At 33.2% G+C, this 13,903-nt stretch overlaps 3 protein-coding genes across 5 annotated transcripts in view; 2 read left to right on the top strand and 1 right to left on the bottom strand.

Moving 5' to 3' along the window:
• Window positions 1-13,903, top strand: part of LOC117132179 — a 32,597-nt gene that overhangs the window by 6,813 nt on the left and 11,881 nt on the right. The window lies entirely within an intron of this gene.
• Window positions 406-2,121, top strand: LOC103850852 (GSH-induced LITAF domain protein). 2 transcript variants are annotated; one of them, XM_033285942.1, is made up of 4 exons: window positions 406-709; window positions 1,399-1,525; window positions 1,620-1,752; window positions 1,791-2,121. In XM_033285942.1, exons 1-3 carry the CDS (start codon window positions 516-518, stop codon window positions 1,701-1,703), a joined length of 405 nt encoding a protein of 134 aa, XP_033141833.1. In that variant the 5' UTR covers window positions 406-515; the 3' UTR covers window positions 1,704-1,752; window positions 1,791-2,121. The 2 variants fall into 2 exon arrangements, with proteins under 2 accessions (XP_033141833.1, XP_009125892.1); XM_009127644.3 differs by having other exon boundaries at window positions 408-709; window positions 1,620-1,897.
• LOC103850849 (NAC domain-containing protein 83) lies at window positions 11,830-12,971 on the bottom strand. The gene is made up of 3 exons (XM_009127643.3): window positions 12,685-12,971; window positions 12,363-12,610; window positions 11,830-12,273 (listed from the first exon to the last, which is right to left on the bottom strand). The coding sequence occupies exons 1-3, from the start codon at window positions 12,863-12,865 to the stop codon at window positions 11,959-11,961; spliced, it is 744 nt and encodes a 247-aa protein (XP_009125891.1). The 5' UTR covers window positions 12,866-12,971; the 3' UTR covers window positions 11,830-11,958.

Below are 13,903 nucleotides of genomic sequence, written 5' to 3'. Positions count from 1 at the left end.
AGTCTTCTTCTCTCTATCGTCATCATCATTCATCAAACATCATAATCCATTATCACCATTAAAATCCTTGTTCTAGAGATGATCTTTCTTCCGCAGTGATCTTCTCCTGGGCTTTGATTCACCAACCTTCGAACCCTCGGTGGGTTTCTAGATTGGATTTATCTTCCCTGTTACATAAGAATATCAAAAACAAGGATTACAGAAACATACTAGAAAGGTTGACGTGTCAGCGACAAGGACTGTCTTACGTAGATAGGAAAAAGCCTTAAAAATTCACATTCTGTTCAAGTACGGACACGCAATGTAAGAAAAGTTCAATTATTAGGCCTATTGGGCCCGATTTGGGTTTTAAATTCTTAATAAGAAGGCCCATTAATCGTAAGAAGGCCCATTAGCTTGGACTTTGCTTTGAAACGAGATCATCTTCCTTGTTGCAATTTCCCTGGAAAATTTCGATTTTCTTGGAATCAGCTTTGCTTCGTCTCAATCGTTGACTGTACGTGGTGAAGATAAGGATGTCGAAAGAGGGAGAAACGGTGATCGGAGTTCCGTACTACGCGGGACACAACCCGTATCAAGCCGGAATCGTGCCGCCGGACGCTATCTACGGAGATCCGATGGGTGCTCCGATCCAGCAGACGATATACCGGGACACTCCCGCTCCTTTCAATTGCCTCTATTGCGGCAACACTGGCCTCACCAGTATCAGGTAACTCCTCCAGAGCTCATTGTTTGTAATCGCTCTACAACTCGATTATTGATTATCTATGTGAATCTGCAATTCGATATTGCTTACGATCAACCGGGGCTTCTAGCTCTACTGTTAAAGGGCTTACAGCTGTGAGTACGGCCACCTGGATTTGAATCTTGCTCACTAGGGAATTAACATTTACTAGAGAATTAACATTTCGGCATCACATGAGACAGAGAACCAACACGTGGCAACACGTGACTAGTCTGGATCATTTATGTGGGGCCAGTATACCTTTGTATAATTCAAAAAAAGATATTGCTTACGATCCGTTTCAATTGATCGTGTACTTGGATCTGCCCTGTTTGATGCGGAAATGAATCTACAGAAGAGATGTTCATCGCCTCTGTTACTTGCCAGTGGTTTTGAGTAGGAGATTCTCGAACTTTTGTTAGCTATAGAGCGTTTCTGAACGATATAAAGTTGTTTTGCTTAATGAATGTACGCTTTGTATATGAACAAACTCAGGCCCGTAAGTGAATGGATTACGAATTTGCGCTATAAGCAGCTTATAAGGTTAATGAAGTCTAAGCATTCGTGTCTAGAGGCTATATTTTTCAGATGTCTGTAGATAGAAAGTGTTTTTAGAGCATGAGATTTGTGGTTCTCTTGTTTTACCTTTGTCTCTGTTTGTGATCTGGGAACAGATCTAAACCAGGTGTAGCTGCTGTGGTTGCTTGCATGATGCCATTTATGCTTGGGTTCTGCTTTCTCTGCCCTTCAATGGATTGCCTGTGGAATAAGTACCACCATTGCCCTCAGTGTGGGAATAAGGTGATTTTTTTTTAATATGTCTTCTTCTTGCCTGCCCACAATTTATTCATTTGTATTAAAGATAGTTCGATTCATATGATTGATATGTATGCAGGTTGCTGACTTTGAGAAATCTGATCCTTGTCTGGTGATGGATCCGCCACAGTGGAAGCAACCCAGCTTCGCACTCCCTGCATGATTGTTTTCTTATTAAAATTGAATGTGAAGTCGAGTCGTTCTGTTGCTTGTACCTAAAAGAAATTGAAAGGATAACCCACTAGAATGTGTGAGGAAATGAATGTATACAATTGTCTGTATCGTCTAGTGTCTTGACTCTTGTCCGCTTCTTGGCTATGAAACAAGGCTCTCCACGTAGAGATTCTTCATCCTCTTTAAAAACTCACAGGTAAGTATGGTACTACCCGTTTGAGCCTGGCATGTTATAAGCTGCATAGTTTGAACGCTGCTTGTTATGGCTCTGGACCAAAAAGTAAATATAGAATTTGCTCATGGATAAGGCCCAAAATCGTTTGTAAGGATCCGGAGTTTGTTTAACATGAGCCCAACATTACAAATATAAACTTGGTGAATCAGAAAACTGGATGATATTTGTTGTTTATCTTTCAAGCAATGATATAATTATCGTGTTCATGTCAATTTAATACATTAAAACCCGTCTTGATAAATCGCTTGGGATCCATATGCAAAGATCTTAACATCAGACTCATCAGTTCGATGTTTGTAGTTTTTACTGATGTTTCCGGGCATTTTTTATTTTATTTTAAAACATAGTTATTTATGGAACGTATTATATTTTTTTCCTAAAAAATTGACCAAAAATGATTCCTAGTCTTGACTAATCGAAATGTAGATAATATGTGAAGACTGTGTTTCTTAAACCCCTAGAGAGTAAGTATTTTGGTATACTTCCCTGTCAATCGAGGTCATGTAGATAATAGCCCTGTTCGTTTCTTAACCATTGCGTCTAGCGGCTGCGGCAAGAAAAAGTACTGCAACGGTGACCAGAATAATAGAATCTAAAGCTGAAGTAGACGCTAATGGATTTCCGGAGACAGAAAAAACTAGACGCAATGCCGCTAAAAATTTCAGCGTCCTTTTTTCCTGTAGTTACTTGCCGCTGCGACTGGATAACAAGTTGCCGGTGCTTCATCGGTGTTGTGTGATGGCGTGATAACAGGTTTAATTTTTGGCCGCTGCCGCTGTGTCTTGCGGTTAAGAAACGAACATGGCTAATAGCAATTTATCTTTAAATTGAAGCATAGTACAAACTATTGAAGCATGATTACTTATTAGTTACAAAATATATTGCTGCTTTGTGTTTCTTTTCTCCCTGTTGGCATAAATTTGCTCTTTTGTTCTGTTTAGGTTAGACAAAAGTAGTAAACTTCTCTTATGACTCTTTGATTAGGGCGATATCACGTCATGTAAATAATCATTAGCAACTTTGAATATGTTTTCATTCTTTTTGTAATGGAGTTTTGATAGACTGATATATAGGGAGTTGCGTGCAAAGATGAAAAGGCAGATAAATTTTTAGTGATGTACAGGTGTGCAACTGTAGTTGTCACCAAGCATATGCCTTGTCTACTGGTTTTAATGTTCAAAGCTTTGTAACTCTTCTGCTTTGTTCGAATCTGGAACCAGTAAGAGTTGCCTCTTCAGCGTGTGAAGTGGTTTAATTTGTTAGGTTCTTTGGGACCATTTAGATGTCTATCTATAGCAAGAATTTTAATGCCTTTGGGATTAGTTCTTAGCTATAAATGTCTAATCATGCCTCCTGAACGGGTCAATTAAGGAAGATACAACTGAATCCTTAATGGGGTCCATGGTTTACAAGTTTTTCAAGACATGTGTAGGATTTGCTTAGAGATTGGAGAAAAAAGAGGACCACGAGAGGAAAGCTAAACATGTGATGTAAGTAAAACTGCTCCTATTTCAAACCCATTTGTTATTTGTCATTATGTCCCAGAAAGCTGAAGCTGATCCTCAAGTCACTCCCTTACAAGGGGTTTTGCTTCTTCGCACGCAATCTTGACACAAAATATCAAACACAAATTTTTGGGTACTTCACCTATATTTTAATGTAGCCGAAAACTTCCGGATCATTTAGTTCCCTACTCTTTACTCCAAGTCAGGACCCGTTCTACCTCCCATAATAGTTTCAACCGGTTGGATTAACTTCGGAGATTCTTTTTCTTAGAATATTGTATACGAAGGGTGATTAAATAGACATCACGATGTGGTTGATGATGATATGAAGTTATAAACCTTAAGTGATTAATTATAAGGGTTAGGTTTGTATTATCATCAAGAAATGAATATGGGGAGAGTCACATCTCTAGTTTTGCTTAGTATCTAGGCAATATGGCTTTGGGGACTGACCTCATTCTATTCTTTAAATGCTTTCTAATAGGTCTTATGGGAACAGGCAAGAGACATAAAGAGATTCTGGCTCTTAAACCCAAATAAAGAAAAAAATGATTAAATAAATTATAAGAGATTCTCTTGGGTTTATATGAGTTTGCTTACCCAACTAGGTTCCTTCGTGTGTTTTATGTAGTTTAATTATGGTGTGGTGGTTGAGAGAGAAAAAATGGAAATGATTGGATTCAAGAGAATTATATTACTTTTTTTTATGAATGATGATGCACTTTCTCCACCTTCGTAGTGTTTCTTGTGAAAATGTTTGCATTAGCATATCCTTTACTTTTTTTTTGTGAAAACATTAGCGTTAGCGTACCCTTTACTTTCTACGTTTGCATTTTGTAGTTTATGTTTGCGTGCATTGATTTGTTATTATGGATATTTGTTATTTGTTTTACAACTCCGAGTGTAGAAAAGTTTTCCATTTTACAAATTAACCGAATGTAGACGGTCACGAAGGGTCAGGTTTGGAAACGCAATTTCTAGACATGCTTTCCGAACGACGGCATGGTCACATGGAGGTTCATTCTTTTGCCGTCGAAGGTTGCAGTGCCGTGCGAAGAGTTTCAGGGGCCTAAGGCAAATTTTAAAAATAAACTTATTTACAACTATAATGAAAACAATTTTGTAATATGATATATCGTTTTCACCAAATACACAAATCTAACCCTGTAAAAGAATAAGTTTATGTATATTAGTCTACTATGTAGAAAGGGTTTTTTAAAAATAAGCCTAAACCATTAGATTATAAATTTATTTTAAATTTTGGGGCCCTAAAAAAATTCATATTAATCGAGGGCCTAAAGCGAATGCCTTTTTCAATACACTGTAGGCACGCCTCTGGAAGGTTGTGGTTGTCTGATTTCTCGGTAGGTCCGTGCTTTGATTCTTCGGCTCCGTTTGTGTCAGGCTAGAATTGTCGGAAGTTGTAGGAGTCGTAGCTAGGTTTGAGAGCGCTTATCTCTCGGTAGCTCACGGCAACCGACTTCTCCTTCTTTGACCTTTCGGTTCGCTTGGTCTCAGCCAGCTTCGCTACTTAGCTGGTTATTAGGCTAGTTACTGTGCTATGGCTTTGTTGCAATGTCGTTTTTCACTGATGTTGTTCAGTTTCGATTTGTGCATTCCGTTTTCAGTTTTTTTTGTAATTTCTATCACAAATTTGAAATTTGGTAATAATATTTAACATCTGATCCAAAAAAAGAAGTAAATCTAAGGTGAATATACATATATATATATATACATATTAATGAATGTGGTTGGTGGAAGTGACACATAACAATGCAATATGAGTAAAAGAAAAAGCGTGTGAGTAATGGGTGAAAGTGTGTGGGTCTCCCACGTCTCCGCAAGTCGCAGCCCACTTGGAATTTTATACAAAGTTGAATCTCACGAAACACAAGTCAGCCTTATACGACTCTTTCCACCTTCTCTTCTTCATTTTATCCTCTTTTCTTTAATATTTTTTTATGTATACACTGGCTGTTAGTTTTAATGATAATTATTATAAACTGCATAAAAGGAAGGTAACTTTGATTTGCACTTTGCTTCTTGTCACTAGACGCAAGCAGAGATGAGAGAACGGAATTGGATTGTGTTTCAAACGGGAAAACTTGTGACACGAATATTTAAAATGGAATTCGGATCTACGTACGTATAGATATTCTATATATATTTTGATGAGTCTATATATTATACATGTCACTACCATGATCGTCACTGTGACTGCGAACTATAGGAAATACTGAAGTAGAGACGCAAGTCAGATCTCATTATCGGAATACTATTGTATTTCTATATCACTCTCAAGTCTCATCTTACCACTTAAATATCACATATTACATATATCAATTTAATATATTGAAATATCAAAACTAATACTATAGGTGCTAAGTGAATAGTCATAGAGCAAATCTCAAAATTAGCATTTAAAAAAAAATCAAAATAGTATCTATACTATTAAAACAGGAGTACAAATAATACTTAGCCTTTAGTTTTCCTCAATAATTACAAGTGAATGCCACTAAATTAATATTAACTATTTAAAAAAATTAATTATCATTTATTATCTTATAAAACTTAACAATTTCAACGGTATTTCCTGCACAATGTTTTTCGATTCTCGCTCTACTTTTATCCAATGAAGTTACTTGACCATCAAAGTGCAACAACAAAAGGCAGAGCTTGATCACGTTTTTTCCATAAAAATTCCTCATAATTTAAAATTAATCCAGTTTGATCATCAAAATGCAGCAACAAACACCTTGCTTGATCAACCTTCTTTCGATTTCTCACTCAACCTCTACCAAAATAACATTACTCTGTTTCTACGGGATTAATTTATTAAATTTCTACGGGATTCACTCATATTTTCACCTTCGTTATCTAATAAATTCTATTAATAATTCAAATGATTTTGAAGTATAAAAAGGGTATATTCTCATCTATATTAAGTAATTTACATATACAATATAGATCTTTACCGTGATTGACTCCACAAAATCTAACTATTAAATACAAAATCATACTATTCTATACTGATATGCATGACCCTATATATATAAACCATCCTTCCACTCACTTTCTACATATTCAGAACAAGCAAAGAACAAAATGTCCAACCAAAATTTACTTATTTTTTCCTCAACGACTAGATTCAATATTTTATATTTCAGACTGCCAGTGGCTTTCTGTCAATACATTATTTGATCAGTGTAGATTTCAGCGCATCAACGATGTGGCATCTACTTTTAGAATTAATAAAGACTGATTTCTTTATTTTATTTTAGCAATACATTTTTGTGAACTACTTACTTTTTACAATAATGCATTTGTTTTTATTTTGGATAAGTTAATTCAAATATCTTCCAATATTTCGGTTTCGGTTCGGTTTTTTTCGGTTTTCGGTATTTCGGTTAGTAAAATATAACTACCATTCTAAATCCATATTTACTTCAGTTCGGTTCGGTTTATATACCGTTGGTTTTCGGTTTATTCGGTTTTATACCAAAAAACATAATTATTTTGTTTGAGATCATATTATATGAATTTTAGAGTCATATTGTCAACACACTCATTTATTAAAAACCTATTACATGTTCAAATAAATGAACAAAAAAGTAAAAATGCTTCTACCATCAAATAAAATAATCAAATCTATAACTAAAATCAAAGCTTGAAATTTTGAAAATAAAAATATGAAACAAAAGAAAAGTTTTTTCACTCTTCCATATTTAGTGTTCATTAAAGTCATGTTTTTTCAATTGAAAATTTTCCATTAATTATTGTCCATCAAATTTATAATCTTCATATTAATTTAGTGAAGACTAAAATAAATCAAAAAGATCAAAAAAGACTTAGAAAATAAGATGTCTGAATTGCGATGTATTGTTATTTAGTTATAGTTCAAGTGTTTTACAAATTAAGATTTTTTATTACTATAAAATCATGGTAATAATTATTAACACAAATTTAAATTATGTAACAGATAGATTTTCATGTATTGTTATAAAATAGATACATATTTACATGTTTCTACTTTTAATCGGTTTTGTTCGGTTTATTCGGTTTAATCGGTTATATACCAAACCATATCCAAATCCTACGGTTTTTAGAAAATTATATCCATTCGGTTTATATGGTATATACCAAAACCAAACCATATTGTCTATTTCGGTTCGGTTCGGTTCGGTACGGTTCGGTTTTACCATATTGAACAGCCCTATTTATTATGTATGTTTTGCATAACAAACTTATTAATACAGCGTTCTGTTCTCTATGGTATTCCAATATAACCAAAAATGGAAAAACTATTAGCCTTTATTTTTTTGTGGGTGGAAATAAATACCCTTTAGATAGATATGTTGTATAGAGTAAGTTAGATAGATATGTTTCAAATCATTTGAGTATGTATACGCCCACATGTAGCGGGCCAAATCTTAAATAATATCCCTACGCATAATGGGAGTCAAAGAAGTAACTTGTGAGGAAAACAGAACAAAAAAATTGAACAAATCCACCATCCACTATCTATTGGTAATAATGCCGTACGAATCCAAGCGGACGTTTTCTCTTAGGGTCCGGAGATATATTCTTTACCTTTCCTTGTTGCTTACGGAACATGGAAACAATCCGTAGAATATTATTAAAAGAATGTAAAATAAAGGTGTTAATTAATTTGACTCATGAATCGATAATCACTAAGATGATTCGGATTTCTTGCAAGTACAAGAAATCGCAACCATATGTCAAGCACCACTAATATCGAATATGTTCGGATTAATAAAAAAATAACAAATATATGATATGATATCTATCGGGTAACATGGTCTTGTTATTAAAAAAACACATGGTCTTGTTATATACTTCGACTAAGTTATTTAACATAAGTTAAAATGCATATACCGACGTTTTATCATATAGTTTTTTCCCTTAAAATCAATAAACGTATGTATGAAGTCTAAAACAAAATCTTTGTTATGTATATCTTATGTTGCACGGAAGCTTCATCGGACGTCCGATTCCCGCTTTGGAACCGGAATCGGAATCGGAACCTTGTGGAAGCTTACGGAATCTCGCTTCCAAAACGCTTCTAAAATATTCTCTTTAAAAACACATTGGAAGCTTACGATTCCATTTTGGAATCACGCTTCCATTTAAAAAAAACAATGTCTTATATCAATAAAAATATAAAATTATAGTTTTTAATTTATATATAATCCAAATTTTAATAGTATTGAATAGAGAGAATAGAAATATACAAATATTAAAACTAATACTATAAATTATCTTTATGCATTGAGGTTTTTATTAAAGATAGATCATATATTCAAATATATTATGTCAATTAATTATAAGGAATTGAAAAAATATAATATTATTTATTTAATTTAATTTATGTGTATTTTCACAGTTTAAATATGAAGTCATTTGAAAATAAATGCTTTATTTTAAATTTAAATCATATAATTTTTAGTTTTAGATTTTAAAAAATAATCTTACATATGTATATATATTCATATATATATATATATATATGGATACGTTTCCAATACGTATCCGCTTCCTAATTTTTTAAAAAATCTCGCTTCTGCGCTTCCATATGCTTCCGCTTCCACGTACCCGCTTCCGTTTCTATGTAACATAGTTATATCAACTTGTAATATCATTTTTTTTTTTGTGGAAAATTTGTCAATGGGGGAAATGAAACTACGAGTTAATGATATACTATCTTACATACATCGATGGAATTGTTTCATTAATTCAAATATTTAATTGCGTAATTCTTCCTTAGTTCCTTGGTAGGTTTTGTGTCTCACTAGGTCGAACACTCATCAGACCATTACCTAACTTTTCAATTCAGTTACGTAAGGCATAGTAACTCGATGGAGACAACAGTAACATATGATGTTGAAATAGAACTCAGTATAACTTAACATAGAATGTTTTTTTTTCAACTGGAGTAGGTTTGAAGATTGGAATGGAATATATCGATAAGTAGAGAGAGATTTGATCCTCCTCAAATATGTTATCCTCACGGAATTTGGTTCTTATGGTGACTCTTTGAAGCTCATAATTATATGCTTGTTTGTTCTTTTGTTCATAAAATAAGTTAAAACTTCCATTAACTTATAGCACTAAGTTAATCGCCATACTGCCCTTATATATAATATATCGTAGAATTAATTTGAAGTAAAAAGGTGGCAGTGCACAAAAAGAAAAGTAAAATATGTAGCATTTATAAAAACAAAGGAGTCCCCAAATTAAAACTAACTTACCACTTACAAGTTTTGGAAAGATTCAACCTAAACTAAATCATTTTCATGGTGGGGACCTTATTTGAAATCAGATCACATCATTGTAAACAACGAATAGTATTTTTATTATTATTTTTGCTTTGGATCTCAGTTTGAAAAGAGTAAATTTTGTAATTTGTGGTTTCCACCGAATAATTATGACCTTTTAGACAATAAAGGAGATAAATACTCATCACAGTTTTATTACGTTTTCTGCACAAAAAGCTCTCTTTGACAGCCTCTCCGTGCCATTATTACCTTATTTAGTTGTAATCCTCCATGCATAATGTAATCATATACACCCGACTACATAAGGGCATCTCCAACCACAAACACTATTTTAGTGTTAAAACCACACTATTTTAGTGTAATTTCAACACTAAAACCAAAGTCTTCTCCAACCATAACACTAAACTTCACACTAAAATTATTTTATAATATTATATGTATTAAGTTTTTTATTTATTATTTATTTAATTGTATGTTTTAGTAATAAAATAAGTGAATAGTGTTTTAGTGGGATGAATAGTGTTTTAGTGTGGTGAATAGTGTCACACCAAATTTGGTGTCAAATTTTAGTGTTACACTAAAATGGTGTAATTTTTGCAGTCCCATTGGAGATGATTTGGTGCAAAAATCACAATAAAATAGTGTTTTGCAGTTCCATTGGAGCTGGCCTAAATACATCTAAATGCCGTCAAACAATAAAATAAAATACACAAAATAGGTATATACACACACACACATATTAGCAATTACACGGTCACGTGCAGAGAGGAAATCATAACAACCGCAATAATTTCCACTTTCATAATAATAATACAAATACCTTTTTACTAATCAGAACTAGACTACTATAATTTTTGTTTTGAATACTTCAAATATTCAGCATGGGCTTGTCAAGTCATGTAGAGAAAAACACAAACCAACTTGTAGTAAGCGATTGCTTCTCCCCTTTCTTTTCCAAAAATACATTTTCCTTTTGTGATAGTATATCCAAGTAAAGTGTATAACCTAAAATTGTACAACGACTTTAACAAGATCTTGTAACCTCAACGTTTACTCTCGTAAAGATATTCACAATTTATCAAAAAAAATTTACTTATAAACATATTTATTTCTTTGATAAAAAAAAAAAAATTATTTCAAGAAGTGGACGATTGGGAGGAGAATTGAAGTTTTGGTAGGGAATAATAAGCTTAATACATTTTTCTTGAATAGGGTGGTTAATCATTTAGACAAAGGCTTTGATTGGTAACATGTAGTACACTTGATTTAGGTTGAGTTAAGCATATAAATCAAAAATGTTACCAATCATGAATTAGTTTTAAGATTTTGAAGTTGTGTTTGAGTTATAGTTGATTATAATTGAGTTACAATTTTGAGTTATAGCCTTTGTAAAAATGATAACTCAAATCTAAAATCTACATCAACAAAAAGCTCATGTATTAAGATTTGAGTTAAAGAAAAGTTTGAGTTTGTCAATTAACTACCCACTACCTTTTGAATATTAACAATTTAGAAAAATTACAATAACACGTAGCCTTTACGTTTAGTTTATATTATTTAATACAATATACTTAACAATTTATTATGGTTATATACTAGTTAGCCAAAGTTTTTCTCTAATTTACCAAAAAAGCTTTTTTAAAATCACATTTTCATTTTAATTAGTTAAAAAAATCTATAACTTTAGTTGTTAATTTTCTTTGGTGATTAAAAAGTTATGTAAATAAAATATTTGTATAAGTTCCAATTAAATAGTCAATTAATTTTTTCTATTAATTTTTATTTTTTAATATTGTTTGGTAATTAAAAATTCATGTACACAAAATTTCAACATCCTTAGTTAATTTTGATTTATTTATTTTATTATTAAAATATTATTTATATTTTAAATAATATATACTGCGACTTATACATCAAAAATGTTACCAATCAAATAATATTAATAAAATAATAACTCACATTTTTACTGCGAACTCACCACATAAATCTACAGTTTCTACCACATAGTTTTTACTACAAGTTACATCAAATCGTACATTTTATTGTAACTCAACTCTAATACTACGTGTCACCAGTCGAAGCCAAAACTCAACTAGTTAACGAAAGAGCAGGACAAAGATTCGTTTTCAAGTAAAAAAATGGGAAAAAAGGAAGGAGAGTCGTATTGATATTAAATTATTAAGATAGTCAAAAACATATGAAATTAAATTAAAGATTTCTTCTGAAACTATTGCAACTACTACTGGTCTCTTCATCAGAAGAGAAAATCTCCGTCGTGAGTCCACTTGAAGCGTGGTCGGAAGTAGGAGAGCCCGGCAAAAGGTTCAAGTCCGTAGTCCTTTCTTTTCTCATGAAATCAAAGAAGATTGGTTTGGTCTTATCTTCGGTTTGGTTTGTTGTAGTAATTTCAATATGTTCATTATCATAAACAAGATTCCGGTTATCTCCCTCATCGCTGTTACCGGCTCTCTTCTTCAGGAAGATACGACAAAGAACCCAGTTCTGAGTAGGGCCCATAGAACTCTGCAGAGAAAATGAAAAATAAATTTAGGTGAAAAATAAATGGAGAAGAAAACCGGATATTAAACCGGGATATTGGAAGAAAATTGTACCGGAGGAGAAGAAGAGAGACGATATTCATGCATGATCCAATCGGTTCTTGAGCCATGAGGTGGTTTGCCTTTGTAGAACACAAGTGTTTTCTTCAAACCAACGATTTGATTTCCTCTAGAGGTCACAACCCGTTTATCAATACCGGTAGCTTTCCAATAACCGGAACCGGTTGCTCTATTAGAGCGGTTCCCATTTGGGTACTTGGCTTCCCTTGTGCTAAAGAAGTACCTCTCTTTCTCCAAACTGCCTGCACATAAAGAGAGTTTGATAAGGTCGCTGGTTCGAGACCAAGAAAAGAAAACTTTCAATGAGAAAACCAACCAGGTAAGTCCCAAGGATCAGCTCTGCAAACATCAAAGTCAGAAATGATGGAAGCTGGTAATGGAGAAGAAAGGACTTTTCTCTTGAGATACTGAACCACAAGCTCCTCATCAGTGGGATGAAACCTGAATCCAGGTGGTAATCTCATAACACCATTCTTCACGAGCTTAACATTATCCATGGATCTTAACAGAGGAGATTAAAAAAAAAAAATCAAGAACGAGGAAGAAGAGAGAATGCGGTGTAGGAAGAGGGAAACAAGAATGGTATGTTTTTATAAGGTAGAAGACGATACAAACAGCTCCTTTTCTTTATTATTAATTTTTTGGCGTAAACCATACTCAATCTCCTTCCTCCTTTTTGACGTTATTTTCAATTATCTAATGTTCTTACTATATTTTTTTGTCTCTCAATTATTATTATTTCTAGTCAGTTTCTACCTCCTCTTGTTTGTATCTTTCAACTGTAAAGTGTAAACTCTTCAAACATAACTATTTTCTTTTTACTATAAATAATTGTATATGCAAAAGGACTACTTTATTAAAAACAACAACTCCTTTTTCATTTGTTCTAAGAAATTATAGCGTAATCATACACTCAAAAGAAATAACGTGGGCGTGCTAATTGTTTTTACTACAAAGTACAAACATTAACCCATTCTCAACTTGCTTGTAATTGGGGTTAAACATCTTGTTGTAGTGTATATATTTAAAGGGCACTATTGTCATTTTATATGGTTTCGGCTTGAGAGAGTCCGAGAAAGTTTTCAACTGCGTAGGCGGGTCCGTTCAGGCCAGTCAAGGAACGGCTAAAGCGGTGATGATGAGGTCAGCTTATGTCATGCTGACACGACAGCCTAAGACACCCCTCTGCGTTTGCACGTTCGTATACATGCAACCCCTTTTAGAGATTCTAATATCAAAAAACAAAATCCACCTATAGTTAATTAGGTTGATTTACGTGAATAGATTTGTGTGGGCAACTATGTGGACTCGTCTGGTGGTTATGAGAGGGGGACAAAAAATCCGTAAGCCTCTGGTTTTGAAGTAATTTGGACAAGGCGTCTCGAACTACCCGATGATGTTTTCTACTATGTTCAACACGTTACATGCAAGTTCAAATATTTAACTACAATTATCTCCATTAATAACACTCTTTAGTAAATGTATGTTTGGTGGTTCAAAAAAAAAGTAAATGTATGTTTAGTGAATGAAATAAA

Source organism: Brassica rapa, chromosome A02 (genome assembly GCF_000309985.2).
Source record: "Brassica rapa cultivar Chiifu-401-42 chromosome A02, CAAS_Brap_v3.01, whole genome shotgun sequence".
Taxonomy (NCBI): domain Eukaryota; kingdom Viridiplantae; phylum Streptophyta; class Magnoliopsida; order Brassicales; family Brassicaceae; genus Brassica; species Brassica rapa.
This window is presented reverse-complemented; position numbering and strand designations above follow the sequence as displayed.